The 22750-nt window shown below is 39.0% G+C and overlaps 1 protein-coding gene across 3 annotated transcripts in view; it reads left to right on the top strand.

Annotated features, from left to right (window-relative positions):
* The first annotated feature begins 5762 nt into the window (after window positions 1–5762).
* The window catches only part of ESYT2 (extended synaptotagmin 2), an 82805-nt gene continuing 65817 nt past the window's right edge, over window positions 5763–22750 (top strand). For all 3 annotated transcript variants that reach the window (XM_039571692.1, XM_039571688.1, XM_039571684.1), the window contains exon 1: window positions 5763–6243. In XM_039571692.1, the coding sequence (XP_039427626.1) occupies window positions 5890–6243 (354 nt within the window). In that variant the 5' untranslated portion in view covers window positions 5763–5889. The remainder of the gene's footprint in view (window positions 6244–22750) is intronic.

Here is a 22750-nt window from a genome sequence, read left to right as displayed (position 1 = left end):
ACTCAAACTTTGCTATGACTCTATGATTTTATACGTTCTTCCCTGAACAAATAAAAGTGGCCATAAAAGTCATCTTGGATTAACTCAAAGAGCTCTTTAGCCACAGTGGAGACAGTGTTATAAACACATGGAACTAGACATCTGCTTAGGAAGGGTCTCTACAGAAATGCTTTCCTATGTATAGAAACTGAAGGACAAAACAACTTTATAACTGAATTTTATTTCTAACAACAATATAGCAAACACATATAACTAAATAAGTAAATGTGACAGTGATACCAAAAATTGGATAGAAGAAGCAGCTTTTTTTTCCAAGTTCTGTTTCTCTTGTCTGCTGTTTAGAACAAGCATATGTATTTACTGCAAAAATATTTTTAAATGTCAGTTTTGGCTGCTAATAGCTTTTTTCTTCTTAGCAGTATGATAGTATACTAGTCAGGCATCTCTAAGACAGGAGAAAAATTCCAGATGCGGGAAAGTGCCACTAGAAGGTTTGGAAAGAACTATTCAAATCTTAAACTGCGGGTTCAAACTGAAGTTTAACTGCTGCATGAGAACACAAGGTAGAATAGCACCTTTGGAATAACAATACTAAAATTTGTGCATTCTTAAATGTTTCCACTGTTGCCTTTCTCTGGTCTTAAAATTAAGAGCCAGACATGGTTAAGGGAAAAAGGGGTTTTTACTCTGGTATTTAATTAAGGATCTTTAAGGTGCACCACTTCGCCAAGGTGGAATGCGCCGAAACGCACACACACGGTAGATCGCGTACACAATTTATAGATTTTGCAAATTAGTATATTTATCAAAGATTTTCTAATGAGAGGCCTGAATGATTAGTGTGATATTTCTCCATCCTGAGGAATTTTCCCCTGGATGGGTTTATCTTAGTTTACAGGATGTGTTTTAGAGAGGACCTTGGTTTCTCAGGATAGTGTAGGGCTTTTTGGCTTCCAACTGCAAGGCCTCCAGGACATTTGGTTTCTTGGCATGATGGAATATTACAACTATGCTAAGTTATTTGACTTAAGGAATTACAAGTATGCATGTTAAAAGCACTGAGGATACATAAAATTTATATAAAAGGGTATATAAAAGGTATATAAAAGAAAAGGCAAAAAATCATCATGGCATCACCACCATGTATTAAAATAAACTACAATGTCTCACCAATGAAGTGGAGAAAATTAATACATCAGTGGTTTGACTGCTTCTATAAAATGTGTGTTAGACTCAAGTGAATACAGGCAATAAAATGACACATATCTGTTGTGTAAAGTCAGCACAAAAGGATGTCCCAGATTTTCTTTCCAAGAAAAGTGTTGTAAACAAGGGGTTTGGTAGCCCTGGGAACTTTTTTACAATTTTAGCTTCTATAGGTTTTTCTCTTGTCTGGCTTGGTACATATATCTCCTTCTCCACCTGCACTGTTATCTGAAAAACAGGAATATAAAATAGCACAGCTTTTTATATTCTGTAGTAATAAACTTTTTTTGTTTGTTTGTTTTTATCTTTGGATGTTCCTCTAAGCCTGTGAAACAATATTGCATTTTTCTTCACCTCTGGGGAATGACACATCACAGTACTATACCAAAAAGTTACTGGAAATATTACCCCTCAGAGGGACAACATGACAACTTTCCACTAGGCTTAGAAGTCATGACTCTTCTATTATTTAAAAAAAACCCCATACTTTTTTATTTTTTTTTCTTTTTAATGACGAAAGGAATTTGTTAGGATCTAGACTTTGTAGGGGTTCCTCCCCTCCCCCCCCTTTTTTTATCAGCAGACATACATAAATGACCTCCTGCAAAGTGTCAAAATGCTTCTCTTAGTCCTCCAGGTTCATAAATAGAAATAGCAAAAATGTGTGTCTTTGTAGTAAAGTTTGTGCCTTTAGTTTTGAACTTGTAAGAATCCCATGGGGGTTAAAAAATGAGACTATAATTACTGTGAAAACTTGTTAAGAAACACATTTTAGTGGAAAGTATTTCTGTCTTCAGGAACAATAAATATTTGAGGATCTTGTCATGAGAGTACAATTTATGCATTCAGTGAAACTGAAGCCAGCCTGGGTGATACCAGGGATCAGACATACGTAGTTTTTCTCCAAACAACAGAAGCTCAGGTATGTTAGAGTCTTTTGACTCTTCTTTGTGCTATATATTAGATAATGTGAAGCAGGCAGAAAATATTTGTGGTCTACACTAGATAATCTGGAGCAGGTTGAGACAGCTGGATAACATTAAACACAGAACTAGAGAGTATTCCATCATGAGAATCTACTAGGATAAAATTTCATGTAAATTATATTTGCATTAATAATTCAATTTTTTAAGGATAAAGTTCCTCAGCAAAAATTCTCCGATTTCTATTCAATAAAGATTTCTCTTCAATAGCTAAAAACCTCTACAGAGAACCATTAGACTGAAATAATGTTGTTGGGTAAACTAAGGTGTAATACCACACATTGTCCTTCAGGGAAATAAACCGTTACTGAAAATGGTCACGAAGTAACAATTAAAATTGCTTCCAAAACATGTTTTCTTATGTGAAATACAAAGAAGTCAGGAAAACGGAGGTTTTCTTTTTTTCCACATAAACTGAATTTTCCCAATTTTTCTCATCATCAAAAACCATGTACAAACAAGACCTTTTGGGAAGTTATTCTGAAGAGTAGTGCCAGTATTTACCGGAAAAAAAATCATCATGGCAAACTGATGGTGATGCAAGGTAAAGGTAAACATAGAATGACACTACTTTGCTATGAAAGCTATTGCATTCAAAAGAGCAAAAAGGAGAAGCAAACACATATGGCTAAGAATGCGTATAAAGAAATATTGCAAACAAAACGTATTAATTAAAATTCTAATAACACAACAGGCCTAAAAAGGCAGGATGTGAAAAGAATAAATGTTATCTAAATAAAATAAATATAATCAGCTGTGTAGCTGATACAATTGATTATAGGATACTTAAGGAGAAGTCAGAGCAGTCTCTGGGCCATATGTCTTCAAGAGTTCCTGATGCATAGGAGACTGAATTTGTAAATATTAAAGTATATGATCAGAAATATGTGCACTAACATCCAAGATTCTTGAGCAAATTATTAAACTCTTTATCAACACCAAAATATTAGAATGAACAAATAACTAGTGTTTATCCAGAACATTTTATTAAAAAAAATTATAATGGAGTAACTAGCACTAATTTATGCCTTAGCAGCAGACTTTGTATCTTGATTTTAACAAGACTCTTTTGTCTCTATTACAACAGTGGGTATGCTAATTTCATACCACCCAGTTTCTTCATCAAAATATTGTGTGGGTCCAAGTCAGTTATCTACAGAGGTTCTTAGAAGTCAGCGGTAACCTCTTTATCAGAACTGCCTCTTGATGTTACAGATAAACATTATCAAATTCATGCTACAAGATCTTGCTTCTGTTTTCCTATTTGACTGGCACATTATCACCCACTTTTAGTTCTGATTAATCAAACTTCCACATAGATTAATGAATTACTCTGCTCAGAATCAGTGCTAGGCTGCCTGGTCTACACTTATATGTTTGTCATCCTAAATGCTCCTACAAGATTAATTTTTATTTCCTGTTGTGTTTCTCCATTGTATTAAATTTGACTGTATGGGGTACTCCTCTAAATTCTATATTCAGCTGATTTTCAAAATACATGCTGGACATACATGAGAGCAGAATAATATGTACCATATGGTAAAGTGTTACTTGCCAAATATCACATCAATTCAATCACTTTTTTTTCTTTCATTTTTAATTTTCATTTTAGTTTGTGGTACAGTTGTATTCTGATGCAGATACTGTGAGGCCAGATGGGGAAATAAAATGGACAATGGAGTCCAAGGCTGAGAACAAAAGACTTGAAAAAATGAGAGAATATTAATAGTGTTGGATGTAATGGAGGAAGCCAGCATACAATATGTCCATTTGTAGTAGGTGTTACTGAAACTCAGGAGTGATGAGTCCACATTAAAGTGACATTATAAGCAGAGTAAGTAATAAGAAGAGGAATTCAATAAATGCAAAAAATCACCCAGATTTACTGTAGTTAATTTCACTGGTGTCCAAAGGGGTCACAGCATCATACTTGATATCCTCAGTTTAAGGTCACAGAATTTTCTAGGGTTTCATGCTGCTCTTCAGTTCCCTCATGGTTAGAGCCTGTAGGTGTTTTGAGTTCTCTAGAAGGCCTAAAGTAAATTGTTATTTGAAAGCTTGGATTGCCACCTAGTAGTAAATCACTGATTTTGTTACTTCTTTTTTTATTATTTGGTTCTTCTGAATTTTCATCCTTAGTAACCTAATACACAGATGGGAAACATACACTGTCAATGGTAAAGAGGAAGTACAGAAGAGCAGCATGAGTCTATGGCCAGAAAATGTTTTAGCTTAAAGTGGTCCATTGAGTCTGATGGCAGGCATGGAGGGATTTTGGAAAGAAGAGAAAACAGAACACCACATTCAGTTGTCAAAATACAGATTCTTTTTCCAATTCTGCTGTGCAGCACGAAGCAAACAACTTTCCCTTTGATGCCATTGCCTTTTCGACTTTCTCTGGATAATTGAGATGAGGTTACTTTCACTTCTTAATAAAGTGAAGCTTATACAGCTTTCCTATTTGTCCATTTGTGTGTGTTTTCATAACTTTTCAGACTATGGGCTAAAGTCATTCTCCCCTCATCCCTGCCTGCAAATATTAAGTCTCAAAGTCCTACACATTGTGTGAACATTGGCATTTGAAGAGAGGAGAAAGAACCCTCATTCCCACTAAGTGAAAAGTCAGCTATTTAAAGCCAAAAGAAAAAAAACCCCAAACTCGTGGTAAATGCTGAGTTTTATCAGTGAGTGTGTACCAGCAAGCTGATAAGGACAGAGCTAAGGACAAGCAACAGCTGCCTCTTACGAAACTGGTGGCTACATTATTTGAAAAGATAAAGGAATGATAGGAGGAATGATGTGGGAACCAGGTGTTAAAGGGATATAGGACACAAACCTGTTGTAAAATCAGTTTTTTTCAGTTTAACAAATCCCGAAACAGTGGGTGCCATCCTCGGTACTCGTGTGGGTTAACAAGATGACAGAGGAGGCAGCTTTATGTGAGCAAAGCTTCAGGAAGCACCTGTTGTAACTAAGACGCGGAGTGACCAGCGTCTGGTTCCTCTGAGGCATTGATCAGTCTCTCCTTTAATAATACCCATCAACAAGGAACAAAGAGAGACACGAAGGCTGTTATCGAAGGGCGTAACAGGTAGAAACCATACAACCGCATACGTGACTGAAGAGAATGGGAGACGGACGGTGTGGTTTGCCCATGAGGAAGTGCACACACGCCTTGGCACGCTCGTCCTGCTCCTGCCACCCACCAAGAGCCCTTTCCTCGCGGTGCCCCCCAGAGCCGCGCTCCTCTTCCCGCATTCCCGGAGGCCGCGCAGTGATGGCCGTGGCCCCGAGCGCAGCCGGGCGGGGGACCCGAGCGGACGCGGGTCCCGGCGGCGGTGCGAACCCGCGCTTGCCGGGCAGGCCTGCGAGGGAGGGATGAGCGAGCAGCGGAGGGGAGGGGAAGAGGCTGCCCGGGGCGGGGGAGGTGGCGGACAGAGGCGTTCGTGCGGCGGCCGGGCGCCAATAGCGGCGGCCGGGCCGAGCCGCCTCCTCCAGGCGGCAGCGGCGGTCGGAGCTGGGCCGGCCAAGCCCGGAAGCGGCAGCGGGTGGTGCCGGAGCGCGGTGAGCGGGGCCGGGCGCGGGATGCGAGGAGGCGCTGCCGCCACCGCCCTGCCCCCTGCCCGCTCGCCGCCAGCGCCCCAGGAGGAGGAGCAGCGGGAGGAGCGGCAGCAGCAGTAGGAGCCGCCGCTGCGGTAGCATGAGCGGGGCAGGCGCTAAGCAGCCCCCCGGCGCGGGGTCCGCCGCGGATCCCGCTGCGGAGAACGCGGCGGCTGCGGACCCTGTGCCGGAGTCGCCTCCACCGCTGCTGAGCGTGGACGTGACGGGCTTGGTGTCGCAGTTTGCGAGGAGCTTCGTGCTGATCTTCCCCGTGTATGTGCTGGGCTACCTGGGGCTGAGCTTCAGCTGGGTGCTCATCGCCCTGTGCGGGCTCTTCTGGATCCGCAGGCACCGCGGCGGCAAGAGCTCCCGCCTGGGCCGGGCGCTCGCCTTCCTGGAGGACGAGGAGGAGGCGGTGCGGCTCAGCGTCTCCTCCGCGGATCTGCCTGCGTGGGTGAGTGGCCAACACCCTTCGGCGCTGCCGGGAGCACCCGCGCCCGGCGGGCCGGGGCCTGTTACCTCCCCGGGACCTGCGTGACACCCTCCCCCGCGGCGGTGCCCCCGCCCCGGCACGCGGGGCTGCGCCACAGGCCGGAGGCCGGAGCCCCAGAGCCGGCCTGGCGGGAGGGGTGAGGGCATTGCATCTCCCGCGTCCCATAGCTGCCTGTCCCGGTTCGCCAGCCTCTTCTGAGACGGTGTTCAGCGGCGGGAGCGGGCGGGCAGGGTGTCCCTTGCCTCTCTCTCTCCCTCCGCCGGGGTGGCCTGTCCCTGTCCCCGCCGCCCGCTCTGCTACGCCCGCGGCGCTGGCGGCGGTGACAGCCTGAGCCTGCCGTGGCCAGGGTTTACCCTCGCAGAAATAAACTTTACTGCAGCGTTTGGGTTTCTTTCCCCTCAGGTGCCAGTGACGCGCACGGCTTTGCTCTAGCACGGTCTCTCTACAGAACGCGGATGTCGTGGCTTGGGCCGTTCCTTAAAAAGTTGAGATGAGAGGGAAAAACAATCGGGCTCTTAACGTTGTTAGGGCTTTCAGTGAAGTGTTACCAAATGGGGGTGAAACAGAAGTGAGGTGGTGTTTCTGAGTGGTTCCAGGGCTGTGACATGAGGGCTAAGGTACAGGGGCTGTGGTGGCTTTATTTGTAGATTGATGTGGAGTTTTTAAAATGCTTTCTCCAAATCTTCCTTTGAAAGTTTCAGGCTTTCTAATAAGTCTTCATAACTAACGTTGCTTACTTTTTTTAGCTGAAATCCAGCTTCAAAGTTGAACACCTTTTCTTTGTAATTTCTCCTTTGGAGGATTAATGATGTTTTTGATGCAGCTGCCAGCTGCTAGTGCCAGTACCAGTGTGCATCCAGGCCTCCCTGTGCTCTGCTCTTCCCCTGTGATGGGCTGTGCAGAGCTTGCTGCTCTCTTAGTACCTGTACTTGAAGTCTTGAGGGTTTCTGCTGATTCTTTCCGTGCGATTCCTTTATTGACTACTCTCTGCTCCTGACCTATAGTCACTCACATCTCTCCTAGGGACTCTTTGCAGTGACTGTGCATCCAGCAGTACGGAGATGATAAAGAGTCCATGCAGCCGTTTTCATGTAATCAGATTGCAATACCTGATGTGACCTGTTCTAGCTCTACTAAGGAAATTATAGGAGAGAATAGAGTGGGTAGGTGTGAGACAGGAGTCTTTTACTCCTCTTTTATTCTATCTTTTGCCAAAGTTCTGGTGGAAGATCATGATAAAAATGAGTACAGTGTACAGGAAATATTAAATGGTTTTACCTCTTGAAGCAGAGATGATGCAGTAAATAGCTCTTACAGTACTTGTGTGTTGTGTTTGGTTTGTCCTGTAATCACACAGCAATATAATGGAGGTATTCTGACTTGATGCATTTAAAATGAATTAATTGAAGCGAGATTTGTAGTGGAGAGTTGTATATAGTAACAATCTGCTGGTAACTAAGCCGTAGATATTCAGGCTTAGTGCTATGGGTTTGAAGTTTCAATTTGTTACCTTTGATAAAATGGCCATTAATTTCTGTGTGGAGTTGTCCAAATAACTAAAGATTTGGAAAGGGGCCTTCTGACTGAAGTCAGAAGCAAAAAAATCAAGTGCTGGCTGCAAGTACCTGCATATATCCTACGGCATTGTGAGAAAGCAACTGATCAATATGCAAGGTTTTCCAAAAGTGTGTGTTCTTCTCACACACCAGTTGGCAGATGGATGTAGATTTTTTTGTTATTTTTTTCTCCCTCTTTATCCATATTCTTAAATTTTAGCAGTCTTGGTTCTTTCAGCTGATGTATTTGCTATGTTCTGGAAGCATCATTCTTTCAAATAAAAGTAGCGTCCGGAATAAATGTAATCTGGAAAACAGAAGACTTCTGAAAACTGAAGGCCCACTTAAATCAAAAGTGGTCTTCATTGTCTGCTGTCATAGTCCTTAACGTTTATATGAGTCTTAATACTGCTTCTGTAGTGTGTCTGTTTGAAATAAGAGCTGCTGGATGGAACCTGACTTCTCTAATAGGGATCAGCTTTATCCATCTCAGTGTGAACTCCAAATTGAAGTATTTTCCCTTGGTTTCTGATCATGGAAATAAACTTTAAATTACTTGAGTAGGACAGTGCTGTGTTTTAAATATAGGAAACTTTGTTCTCTTCTGGGACTGAAACTGTGGTGTAATAAACCATTTTTCAACTAAATTATGTGGTATCTCAAAGATTTATATGACATGTGGTGTTTTTCTGTGCCCGTGATTGGAGAAGGGCTTTAGCTTTGTGTGTTAGGTATGACTCCCTTTCCCCCACACACCTTGGTATCATCTGTTGCTTTAGTGGTTCATATTACGTACTCAGTAATACTGCACTGAGTTATTTATTTTTAAGAAAGCAATTATTTCAGGAGAATGTTTTTCTGCTGGCAGTATTAGATTTGCTTCTTCGATAAGCAGGTGGTTACAGAGCAGGAATATTCTATACTGTGCATGTAAAGTGAATTAATTCAACATGAGTAGAAGTTACGTTACTTAAAATGTAAACACAGAATTAACTGCAAAAAAGTATGCGCTGAAAAATACTGTGTTTACTGTCTTAAAAAAATAAGATCTGTCTTCATAGACTTGTTGACATGTAGTTATAGCTCTGCTGCATATTTGAAAGATGTCATGGATTATATGGGGTGGGATGGAGCAGAGGTTTAAATTATTTTCCAAATAATTTAAAACTAGGCAGCAGAACTTACAATGAGAAAGAACTGGAGATCAAAATGGTCTTTATTTAAAGACATTTTAAGACATAAAAAGGTCTTCGGATAAAGACATTTCCCCTTTATTTGCAGCATTTTTATGCACTAGTTGTATTTTATACTGGAATGAGTGTAATTTAGAAACAAAAATATATAAGGAAAGTGGCAGTTTAAGTATCACTACACAGAGGAGCAAAGGTAGGAAACCAGGACTCTTTAAGTTTTTAAAGGCCAGGTATCATGTTACCTTTTACTTTAAAAACGGTAATGGAATTTAATAATCTAAGGTGTATAACAAATTTACTTTGTTCTTTCTCAGATAAGCTGAAAAAGTTGATTAATTTTTCCATTTTAGGGGTGGTTCTTGTTGCTTAGTGCCACTTTCATGACTTGACAACATAGCATGTTCAACATGTTTTTTGATCAGTGAAACTTTGACTCCTGTTTTCTTGAATATACAGATAAAAAGCCATGCTGAATTTGTTTTCCCCAGATTAAATGTAAGTTTGGCCTGGTACCAGAAGCTGTATCTGTGTGCAGTCTGTCAACAATCAGCAGGTGACCACAATAGCAAGAAATCTTAGCATTTTTAAAGAATTGATTCTGAAAACAGATTTAGACAATTTTTTGTAAACTTAAGCATGTATTATACAGAAACTGAAATACTGTATGCAATTGTAGTAAAAGTAGTGACATGCTAAAACATTAATTATAAGTCTGCTGTGGCATTTTGGGTCCTACATACTTGCTTAAGTTTCTGCTCTAGTTTGGAGCGATTTTTATGGTTTTGTTTGTTGTTGGTTTTTTTTTCCCCTCTTGTTTTATTTTCTCATCTACTCAAGAAAAAGGAAAAAAGCCTGCCTAAGTCTAAGTAGGTGTCATCATCTTTTTAATTAAACTGATTTGCAGTACTATTGTAAAGAAATCTGGTAGGTCTCCTTTTTCTTGGGAAGCTGTATGAAGTTCTTGCAGATTGTGAGTATTGTGGGTCACCACTGAACTGCTGTACCACTGCTACACCTAGTGGAAGGAGATAATGTCCAATTACATGGTTAGAGCAACAAAGACTTTGGTTTTTACTGGTATTGGAAAGGCAGAGCCAGCATTTGTAATAGAAAAGTGGTTTGGTTGCTCTAACTGCAGGATCACACCTGTACTGAGTGACATTTGCAGAGAAGGTTAAGGTGGTTATGCTCTTATGTGTATTTCATATGAAGATTTCTTAATGATACAGAATCAAACTTGCTAACTAGATCTTAGATAGAAAGTTCAGGACAGGAATCTCCAAAGAATCCCCTGCTGATGGATGTTATGTACTCAGTAAACTTGATAAACAGGTGGACTTCTGCTATACAATGCATGTTTTTATTTGCTATAGAAGAAAAAGATGTTCCTCTTAACTTCTCATTATGCTTTTGGTTAATGCTGTTATTGCTGCAGCTGTAGGAACTGTAGGAGGATTTTTATATATCTTATGGAATTTGAAGACACTGAGACGCTGTGACACATTCTTCTGATCCTTTCTCCAACTTAGTTGAGCTTGTTAGATGGAACTTACCAAGGGGTGATTTGTTAAGAAGAATTACTCCCATATATGGTAACTTAATGTTAAGCAGGATGTAATCAGTTTGGGTAGTGGTTACTGCTCTGGGTAGGTGGCCATTGCTCCGGGCTGCCAGGCTGCATCTGGAAAGGGTGAAGAGGTGTGAGTAAGAATAGAGTAATAACTTGTGAGTACTTAACAGCTGAACTCTGTGTCCTTCTTCTGCCTGATTATTTTTCATTTTAAACTGCCTTCTGTTCTAGCTGATTCATAGTGTATGAATATGTACGTATGTGTATTGTGGGTTGTGTGTGTTTTTGTGGTTAGGCATTCTTCTTAAAGGAAGAAGTTTAATTTGTTCAGTATTACTTCTTGAAATTTAGGTAACCTCAGTGACATCCTAAGAGTACCCCATAGTTAGAAGAAATGTAAATGATGGGTTTGGAAATGGAGAACCAAAGGAAAAAAAAAAAGATATTGGACAATTGATCCTATCTCCCTGTTTCCCAGAGTTTTCAAGGTGAGAGTATTAAAGCTGTGCTGAGATGATGTCTGTCCCAAAACACCTTCTCTCATGTAGTAATGTGGTGAGCTTCACTATGTGATTCATATATAAAGATCCCTTTCCAAAATATTTATGGTAGAAACCCACATGTTGAGCTGATGTTTATGAACATGGTATCAAACTACTGAAGAAAAACATCAGCCTAAAAGTATTAGTATGCCTCTTGAACTCTATGTAGATGACACAGGCCTTCTAAATATGTGTGTATAATACATTCTTTTTTCATCTAACAAATCATTATTACATAAAAATGATTACTGAGTTTTGGGACTATTGCAGATACGTTCTTTATATATGCAGTTTGTCTGAACTAGGGAAGATGCATACTAGTCTCTTTAGGTTTTTTTTGTTTGCTTGTTTGGTATTTTTAAATTTTGTGTTGTGGTCTGCTAGTATTGTTTCCATGCCTAAGTGCCGTTGCATATAAGGACTAGCCCAGCTTTAACCATATTTGAAAATGCACAAGTCAGAAAGATCTTGTCTGTACAGACTGAGGTTTTATGGAAGGAAAAATAAATCTAGGATAACAGTCAACCTTTTTTGCCTCTTCAGCAAGATTCTTCTCACTTTAAATTACTACTGCTTTTTGAGATTGTTGGCACATCACAGTTGGTGGGCTATGCATTCTAAGATTTTTTTTTTTAACATGAGAGCCCTCTGGGAAATAAAGTTGAATCAGGGTTATTGTCAAAACATTTTCATTGCACTTTTGTAATGAAAACCCATTTTATAAATTCTAAGTAACTAAAACAATTCTTTGGTGTCCTGTTCTTTTTCTTCAAAATGAAAGAAGAAGTGACATTTTGTTTCTGGTCAGATAAAGTTCCTTGACTTAACCTTTGATATAAACAGAATTATTTATCTCCCATTTATCAATTCATCACTAGTTTTCTAGTTGCTGAAATGGTGTAACTTCTTCTGAGCTTGCAACAATTTTATGCTGACCATATACCTGTACTGAATCTGTTTTTTTTTTTTAACTTTAAAATAATACTGAGTTTTAAAAGAACGCTAATTTCTAAATATCCTCTGTAGTGTCTGAAACCAGTTTGTCAGTCTTACAGCAGTATATAAGATTCTGATAGCAGAAGTTAATGGTTATGAGTTAATCTGTACTACTGATTTAGTATGTTTTGATATGTACATAAAAGGAAATCAATAAAAGGATATGATTCTTCTGGATGTACTAGAGAAATAATACATTTGGTATGAGATATTGCTAGTTTTAGATACAGAGTTGTTTGACCTGTGATAGCTTTCTTTTTGCTTTTCTCTACTCTTGGACAATATAAATTAAGTCTGATACTACCCTTTCGTAAGGAAGTGGAGAATGGACACCCCACCAGCAGCTTCAGAGCTTTCCTGTGGCCTAGCAGGGGCCAGCTTCTAAGGGTTATGTACCAAGCTTGAAAGGGCAGCCGAATTTCAAAGGCAGTATGTGTAGAGCCATTTCTGCACATTCAGGGTAAATACTGCGCCACTTCAAAGAAGAAAATTAAATCCTTATCTTTGGCTGCTGTTTGTGAACATTTAACGAAAATAAAGGCTATACTGAGCTGGTGTGTTCCACATAGAATCAAATGTAAATAGAAGTGGAGAAACTATTTTGATAAGAAGAGGGGGAGAGTGTTTTTTTTTTAAAACAACTCTTTGAATTCAGTAAATTCTGAAACTGAACTGTTTAGAGAAGTCTGACACTTTATCATTTGTATAACTTTTAGATCATACGGCATTTTGATTCTGGGTAAGACTTTTCAGTTGAATAAGGAGAGAGTTCTGTGAAGTTTAGAAAGCAAACGTTTGATAAGAAACAAGAGGGAGGAATTAAACCAAGAATTTGCTAAAAGTGTGTGAAATGGTAAAACAACATTTATGTGTTTGACAGACTTGGTAGTTTCCAAGATAGCATGAACTGATCCAAGACCCTTTGGTTCCATCTGCTGTGCACTAAATGCTTTTCTTTTTTTGTAAAATCAAAAGAAAGAAGATCTGCACTTTAATTTCTTAGACAGCTTTAACTTTTTTTGAGGAGGCCTTGACCTCTCACTGGGTAAGAATAAAGTTCTCTTGGGGTGGGTGGGAAAAGATGATAGTGTAATTAAAGATGTGTGTTTATTTTTTGAAAATAGCTAACTTCAATTTGTTGGTGTTTTTTATTTTTTTTTTCTGGCATATGCCACGTTCTTTCTGTTTCTTAGCTGGCAATAATGGATCGTCAGGCGTGGAAAGAGAGGTTGTACAAACTTGCCCCATCAGCTAGGGAAGCATCTGATAGTAGGCTTCTCCGTTGACTAGAATTAGTTCAGATTTAACTTGCTTTGTAGGGTCCTCTCATTACAAAAGCAAGGTTCAAGAATTAGGAATCCTTGCCTTGCTAAATCTGTTCCATTTACCTCAGCTTTTCAAGATACCTTTTGATCCCTAGTTCCTTTATAAAGGCCTGTATAATTTCCATCCTGATATCAGGGTTCAGATGAGAAGCTGTGTCCCATCTCCTCTTGAATCCCATTAATAGAGCGCCTGGGACAGAGAGGAAAAGAGGTGCTCCTCAGCTTTCTTTCGCATAATTTGATCCCCATCCCCAGCCTACTTCTAATGTTTTATTCCCAACAGCTTTAACAAGCTTCATGTGCCAGTCTTTCAGTCTTTGTTACATTGGTGGAGTTGTTATTTCCTTTCATTTTAAATGACACAGGTTTTTGTTGGTTGGTTGGTTTGGTTTTGTTCTCTCTATGTGCTTCCTGTGATACAGTTAAAAGTTGGAGCAGCACCGAGAATTTTAAAGCTTCTTTCCACTTGGTCCTTGTTTAGGAGAATTTAAATTTTGTTCGTAGGCTCTGCTCTGCACTCCTGTATGCTTGTTGCAGAGAGGATCAGGGGGGTTAGTAAAGGGCCTGATTCTGCAGTTTCAAAATGAAGTAAATGTACACTTCTCACAAAAAGGATGTTCTGCATCCAACTGCACTTTCCCAGTGCCACCTTGTGCCAACATTAGAATTTACTTGGCCAACTAATTGTGAGTTTTCTGCCAAGTTGGGTGTTCAGCTGGATGAGTTTCATGAGTTTACTGTGAGACCACACAAGTGCCAGTGCCTACGAAAGGGGGGTGGCGGAAGCCTGTGCTCAGGTTTAAAGTGAGATGGAGAAATGGCCTGCACAAAGAAGCTTTTCTTAGAAAAAGGGTGGCAAATAATGCTGCTGAGGTATATTTGTGGGGAAACAAAGTTTGAATTTGAGATGTTTATAATGTCAATTTGCATATCTAACTTCTTTTATAACATTTTAACAGATGTGTCAACATATCTAATCACTGAGCATATAAACTCTCAGTATTTTGATTCAGCTTTAAAGTTGACCCAGTTTTTAGTGCGTGGTTGGATTGGATGAACTCCACAAGTCACTTCTTACCTGAATTATTCTATAATTTTTATTTTTGTTTTAAGCTGTCATTTAAAATAGCTCAGTCTCCAGTTACGGCTTACAAATTTTAAGAAATCTTTTCTGCATAAAATACAAGTACTTGCTTAAATATTAAGTGTACTAGCAAGAAAAAAAATTTTAAAAGGTTGTCTATAGAGAAGTGTTTTGTGGGAGGCAGTGACACCTTTTAAATCATTTGGATGCCTGTCAACTAAATAGATAGTATTAAAAGTTCTGTGCAGCAAACGTTAAAACACACTATTTTTCAAATGGAACTCCTGTTATATAAATAAGCTTTGTAAGACCAGCGTTCCCATATAATGAGTCATTGCACAAAGTTTTGTCTGTTACACCCTGATGTGACTACGAAATTCTCCTTAAGAGCTGAAAATCTGAAACAGGACTAACGGTTTTCAGCTGAAGCAGTCTGGATTTGTGTACCATGGAGTTGTTACTATACTAGAAATACAAAACTAGTTTTACTTGGCTGAAAATAACTGTCATATGACAGACAAGAATTGCATTGTCATTTGGCTGTCCTTATCATATAGCAGCATGGATTGAGTTTACATTAGTTCAGTTGCAGCACTTTCACCTGAGAGATTTATATTTGCAATATAAATTGCGTAACTGTTGGCATCCGTTTATGTGAAAACTTCAGTTGAGAGAGTCTGGTACAGACTACACTATTGTTTTCATAACCTTTGTTGGCATTCCTTTAGTTAGATACTGCCTCAGTGAATTATCCAAGCAGACTGAAATAGTTTCCTCTGAGAAAATTTTGAAAGATGTAATGCCAAATGTAAAAATAAACATATTGACAATCCATTGTCTTGTCATTGTCAATCCTTAGTGGGAAGGTGGGAAGAAAGGGAGTGAATGTCTAAGAATTTAGTGTCTTCCTGTTTCATTTTTAAAAGTAAACACAGGATATGCTGAAGCATGACGGTAGCTGTAAAACCTTGATTGCTCTGTTTTGAATTAATTATGCAGTGTTATGATCCACACTTCTACTCTTAAAGTTTGTAGGTGATCTTCAAAATAGCTTACTGAAAAAAATTGTGTGGAGAAAAACTTTGCAGAAAGAACTGAAATGGAACTTTACAGCTCAGGAAGCTCATAGTTTGCTTTGTATTTTAAGCATTACTGCTGCTTCTTTGTACTATGTCATTCTTACGCCTTATTTCAGATCTGCAAAGCTTGATAGAAAAAATCCGGTGTCTGTGCTTTGTCAGATGCCCTTCTTGACACAGCATATTCTGTAAACTAGTGAATAAGTTTACAGCTTCATATCCAAAAGCTCAACAAGAACTCTTGTGGCTTTTTTCTGCAGGGAGAATATTAGAAGACATGCTCTGAGCTGTGAGATTTTGTGCAGGCTTACAGGGCAAACTCTCAGGAGCAGTTGGTATTTAGCTTGTTTGAGCTGTCTGCATGTTTCAAGCTGACTGTTAATATAATGAATGTAATGATACTTCTAGGAAATGTTTTCTCTTCATTTGTTAATATTTCCTAATGCAGCAAGCTTGCTGGTCCAGAATTTTGAAAAATTGTAGTTTGTTTTGAGGCAAGCTTTCCCTCCTCCTCCAGGCTGTTGATTCATCTTGCTAATTGTTGAACTAGAATGCTAAATTCTCTCTTGTGTGTGGCTAGGATGTTGTCTTAGTCTAGTAATAAATTTTATGATGCAGACTAAATTTATATCTTAAAAAGCAGTGTTCCTCTCTCAATGACTTTCTCCTAAAATACTTGAACTAGAAAAAGAACGCTTTTCCACCCACCCACCCTCTGCCAGTTAAATATCAAATGACAGCCAGGAAATGATAAGAGAGTGTTTCATGGGGGGAACAGAAAACCAGTGTTCAGTCATCTGACTTGTATGTGTTAAAAGAGATTAATATATTAGTTTAAATTGTTGTAATGTTTTGTTCTCTGTTCATGCTTATATTTTGGTTTATATTTTAGGGAAGCTATTTGGGCTTTTGAAAGTGTTTGGGTTTCTTTTTTCTCTTAAGGGTGTGCTAGGTATGAGTACAGTGTTGATGTGAATGTGTCTAAACGGTCCATATTCATTTGGTAAAATCACTTATTTCTGTCATGTTCATGTAAGTCTTTATAATGGGAATTAATTTTCTTCTACATTTGGCTATGTATAAACTTTTTAAAATGCTGCATATATTATGTGCCTGTGTTGTTTTCAGGTCTTAACATAGATGTCTAATAACAGAAAACATATTTGCCAACAATTGTTTTTCAGTTCCTTTGTGATTTGAAAGTTTTGCAGTTATAGTTGACATTTCTTTCCCATGTGTCCTATCTTCTGTGTATTCAAGTGAATAACCAAAATGTTATCAATCTGTTCATTTTGTTACTTTTGATTTACCAAAAGAAAAGCCCTAATGAAGTTTGGTCTTTTTAGTTCATTAAGGTAATCCATTACACACAGAGCCATAGTGACAGCCTGAAAGTAGATTTAATTTAGAGATTGCTTAGTTTACAAATAAAGTTTTCATACAAGAATGAGTACTTTAATTTTGCTATTTGAGAGATGAGGAACTACAAAATTGTTCTTTTAAACAATATTGCAGTGTTCAGTGGTTTGCTTCCAGTGCACACATGTTGTTACTGGTCTACCTGCTGCCTTTATGCTAATCTCTTTGGTTTTCTGGCACAGCCAGTGAGAAAGTCTCTTGTACTAGTCACTAACAACACTGTGACAGTAAATCTGACAAAGTTCTTAAACCTCTATTGGGTTTGGGGAGAGGGTTTGGACAGTGGTGGTCTGGATATGATGCAGGAGTGGCAGACAATTGTAGGTGGCAGTTCTTGTTTGGTAATAAGTGTAGACAGGACCATTGAGGACTAATGGACAGTTTTAGATGATGTTTAAACAATTACCTGGGAAATGGGCAATAGGAAAACTTGATGGGATACTGGGAGACAGTCTGTATTGGCTCTGGTGGGAGACACCTAAACTTTCATTTTCATTCACTTCGAGTGAGTTTGGTATTTGGGATGTAGAATATTTAGCAGATATTTTGTAAAACATTTTAGTGTAAGAAGTGGAGCTACTTGTGCTTGAAGTGACAAGTAGACACTGCTAAAGGGGTGGAAGTGATTGCAGCTTTAAAGCCTTTATCCTTGACTAAAATAAAATCGATTCACATCGCTCTCCTCAGGGAGCAAGCTGATCAACTGTAGGTTCAATTTTTCGGGAAGCAGTAGAATGTATCCACATGCCAGAGAGAGAAGATTAGTTCATCAGTGGTCCTAAAATTAATGGGTTTTAAGCCCTGACAAATCACTTTGGAATTTCCTTTGCTGTAACGTTCTGATTCTTGATTCCCATGTGACACACAAGATTCTAGTTTAGTTTTAACCTGTAAGAATTTACAAGGTCATTTGCTTTCTTGCTGGAGATTTGCAGTGCTTGGGGAAATGGTTTTTCTTTTTGTCAACCCCAGTTGTCTTGAGTGTTTTCATTTGTTCTAGTTTCTTTTTCCAGCAAAGTTACAAACTCCAGGTCTGCTTTCTGCTACTGTGGTTGTTTGCATTGTCAGCCACATGGAAATAACATTCCTGTCTGTCATATTCCAGTGGAGAAGGCAATGTGTAAGAAAAGCTCTTACATTGTGATCTCCCACTGAGTAAGTAAAATGGAAAAAACTCTTGACTTGAAGCAGTTCAGATTAGTCAATGACAAGAGAGAGAACATTCGGAAATGAGACATTGAAATAAATATCTTAGAAACCCTTTTTTCCCCAACATAGTTTACAAGTTAATTTCAGTTGTTGTGGTTTGACCCTGGCTGGATGCTAAATGCTCACCAAAGTTGTTCTATCACTCCCCTCCTCAGCTGAATGGGGAGAAAAATGCAATGGAAAGTTTGAGAGTTGAGATAAGCACAGGGGGAGAGATAACTGACCGGTTACCAACATGGGCAAAACAGACTCGAATTGGGGAAATTAACTGAGATTTTTACCAATCAAATCAGAGTAGTATAATGAAAAGTAAAACATATCTTAGAAACACCTTCCCCCTACCTCTCCCTCCTTCCTGAGCTTCAATTTCTTCCTGATTCACTACCTCCTCCTCCACAGACTGCAGGGGAATCTCAGCTCTGGCATCTGGAGCACCTCCTCCCCTCCTTCACTGACCTTGGTGTCGGCAGCATTGTTTTTCTCACGTTTTCCCTCTTCTCTTCCCTGGACGGAATTACTTCTGTGCAATAATTTTATTTTTTCTTCTGAAGGAAGTTATCTCAGAGGTGCTGCCAATGTTGCTGATGGGCTCAGCCTTGGCCAACAGCATGTCCATCCTGGAGCTGGCTCTGTTGGGAGGGAAATACGGAAATAGCTCTATAGCAAAAGCTTCTGGCAACTTGTCACAGAAGCTGCCCCTGTGGTCCTAACCCTCTTCCTGCTCCCAAAACCTTGCCACACAAATCCGATACAATCCTAAACTGTTCAGTTAAAGCAGAAGTCCTCAATATATTTTTAAAAAATAGCCACCAAGGTTAGCATTCATGTCCTAATGATGTCTCAAATACATTGAGTATTTCAGGACTGTATCAGATGCAGCAAATCGTATATGGCAACAAGAACAGTGGACTTGACTTCAACATCCCTTGATGGTGAAAAAAAATACAATATTTGGATTTTTTTCTTCTCAGAGGCTAGTTGTACATGGAAAAGACTTTATCAGGTTCTTGAAAATACTTTTTTGAGCTGGAAAGATATAGTTGCAAATTAACTGCTGTTTATGCAGATCTCTGAAAATAACTGTGGCATTTTACTCAAGGGGGTTGATTTCATTTTAACTGTCATCACTGCATTCTTCTAACTCAAGTGATGTCTTTTGCAAGAAAGTTATTACATGTGATTAAAAGCTGCATACAGATCTTAGACTGCTGAAAATATCTGGTAGCTATACAGGGCTGGGATTCAGCACAATCACCAGTAAAAGCTGTAAAAGAATCTATTGCCAGTTAGCACACGCAGTCGTGTTTCCTGTAACAAACTGAAATTAAGATATGAGACTTGGGCACCTCATTCCAGAGATGAAGGTCTCTCCCTGCCACCTGCCTTTGGTGAATGGGAAGGGGTGAACATCGCTGTTTGCAGGAGGTCCCTTTTCTCTGTATAATAAGAACGTACAGTAACGAGGTCATAACTCCACTGCTGCTTTTTACATGCTTAAATTTATCAAGGAATAATTTGGGCCACAGTTAGATTTTAATTAATACATGTAGTAAATACTCTGTGGTAGAACTTCTAAAAAAATTACTAGCATCTGTTATAAAATCTGCTGAGAGTTTTAGAGCTGACAGTGACTTGGCAGCGTGTATTATTCACTGCATGGGCACAGACATTAACCTTTCCAAGAGAAATTCAGCCTAAGGAAGGTTCTGCTTAGGAGCAGTCAAATAAATTGGCATTGCCATGGGCAAGATTTCTTAAAGCTAGATTTTAGGCAACTGACTGACTAGGTGGTTGTTGGCAGTTCAGGCAGTTGTCTTAGAATTGACAGAAATTTCTTTTCATGTATAGAATTATTACTAAGCTGTGTTTTAGGCACTAGGCGTTTGGGTTCCCCTTAGAGCTAGAATTTGCTGAACTTAAATTTAAACATACAGGTGCAAATTAGTTGGAGATTATCTTTAAGGTCAGTACACACATCTCCAGAGGACTGTATTTGATTATAAGAAAATTTACAAGATGTCAGATATATCTCTCCAGAAGCCTTTATTTTTCTTCATTTATGATAAAGCAGGTGTAGAGTAACTTGTTTATTCTTGGACATGTAAAAGAAAGAATTTTGCAAAATTAGAGAAAAGTAATTCATCAGTTGCAATTGCCTACTGATTAATAATATTTGAATCTTAAAAACTGAAAATCTTTGAAATTGCTGTGAAACAAAATTGTATAGGCAAAAAGGGTTGCTGAGACATAGAAAGAATCTTTCCTTTGTCATAAACTAAACCAAGATCTAGTGGGTATGATCTGATTATCACAGTTCCAGCTATGGACTGTACAAATACACAAAGTGGGATAGTAGATGCAGATTAAAATGCAGAAATGGAGAGCTTAAGTATCAGTTATGAACTGCTCAGTTTTAAAAGACTCTTACGTGCTTAATGTTATGGTTAAATTGTAGGCTGTATCTTTATAACGTGACACTGCCCACTGCTGTCATTAATTAAAATGGTATTGATTTATGATGGTTATTTTTGCTGCTAAACGGGGAAGTGAAAGAACATAATGTGTTTGTAATAGTTAAGCTAGGGGTAAAGAATATTCAAGAGATCCCCAAATGCTCGGGTTATCTTCAGCATTGATGATAATAGGAGAGGTGACAGTTCTGTGCTGTATTTATAAAAGGGATGATGTATCCAACTGCTCTTTTTTCACTCTTGCTACCTCTCCATGCTGTCTATCAAACACCCAACAATTCTAACGCTGGAACATTCCTCCTCCAAGACCAAGAAGTTACTGAATCTTAATCACTCAGCTACTTGCTACCCATCATTCGTTTGAAGGGCAGAAGCTGCCTTTATGTAAGGGCTGGTTTCAGGTGTGGGGAAAACATCTTCAAGCAATTGGTCCTGAACATAAGCAGTGGCTGTGTATAGAAGCAAGGTTATGTCATTCAGGTCACCACTGAACACTTGATTGGGCACTCTGGAAGTGAACTGATGGTGTTACTGGAAATCTTTGGCATAAACTCAATACAGTAGTTTGTCCACAGTCTGTGCTTCCACTGAAGGGTTGGTTTTGTAACTGCTTCTGTGAAAACTAGAGTATATTCTCTCAAAAAATACAGGAACTCCTCTCCAAACATATGCAAATAAGTGAATTTACATTAGAAGCAGAGAAATTGAAATAGAATGTCATTTAAGGCATATATGGCCAAATAGTAAACTTCCCAAAACACGGGATAAAAGTGGATTGTTTAGTTTCCAGTATTGTTTTAAAAAAGCTTAATTTAGAAAGAGGATTTATGTTTTTTAGAATTTATGATCCCTTAGTTTGCCTGGGTTTTTTTAAGATGGAAAAGCTCTTTAACAGAGTCTGAAGAATGTTTTGATGCAGAGCATTTCAAGACAGCTATTTCAGAAGACTTGTATCAGTGATGGTTTGCAGTCATAACATGAGAGAAAGTGTCTGTGTCTGCCAGAAGCTGGAATCTCAGGAGATGTTTCCTGGAAACAGGGCCTGGAGGAATTTTGGTGGGATGAAGGGGAGCATTGCAAACTGACTGGACTTTTAATCTCTGTTTAGTATTTTGTATTTTTGTATTTACTGCTGATCTCTTAGAGGACATCAACTTCTTGAAACCTGACCACTGTTTATTTTTTGAGTTTTGTTTGTTTTGGTTTTTCTTTTTTTTCAAAAGATCAAATGTTTGTTTTAAACTCCAGCTTTCCTACATATTAGCAGTATTTCTTTTCCCTTGGCTTTGTTGAATTGTAAGAACTTGAGTGACAGGACAAGTGACTGAACAAATGTTGCTGTGTACACAAGTCAGAGGATCAAGGACTGTCAAATATCTGTGTGTGTTTTAACTAAAATATTACAAAATGTAGTAGCATGTTGGAGAAAAGGTACTGTGTACCCTTGGGTACTCGTTTGCTGCAATTCCACTTGAGGGGTTTCATCTTTCTTTTGCTGTGTGTGGACTTCAATTTGTTGCAGACTGATGTGTCTGCTGGGCAGTGTTCATCTGTTTGTGGATGAACATAAATCTCCTTGTGCTGTGAATGTTGTACTTTGGTATAAATTCACTTTCTGATGAAAATTACAGTACAGTTCTAGAGAGACACTGCAAGCCCAGGGCATTTGCAACTTGCTGGATGTTCCACTGGGCAGATGCAGTATGTGCCAACCCAGTAGCATAGGCACATGATTTCTCCTCAGAGGATGCAGTTTCAGTAGTGTCCTGTCCTTCTGCAGGTTTGATTTAAGTACACTTACCCTGCTTTTTCTAAAATAGCTTCTTGGATAAGAGGTGCTAAGCTCAGTCCTGGGATAGATATTCCAGCTGGAAGATAGGCTGTCCAAACACAATTTCTGTGAATACAAGAATTAAAAGCTGCAGGTGCAAATTTAAAATCTTTTTACAAGCTTGTAAAATCTTTTCAATAAATTATGAAAATACCTTTTCTGCTTTAAAACAAAGTGATATTACTGGGTACGG

This window comes from Corvus cornix, chromosome 2, assembly GCF_000738735.6.
Source record: "Corvus cornix cornix isolate S_Up_H32 chromosome 2, ASM73873v5, whole genome shotgun sequence".
NCBI lineage: Eukaryota > Metazoa > Chordata > Aves > Passeriformes > Corvidae > Corvus > Corvus cornix.
Note: the sequence above shows the minus strand (reverse complement) of the source record. Positions and strands in the feature narration are given on the sequence as shown.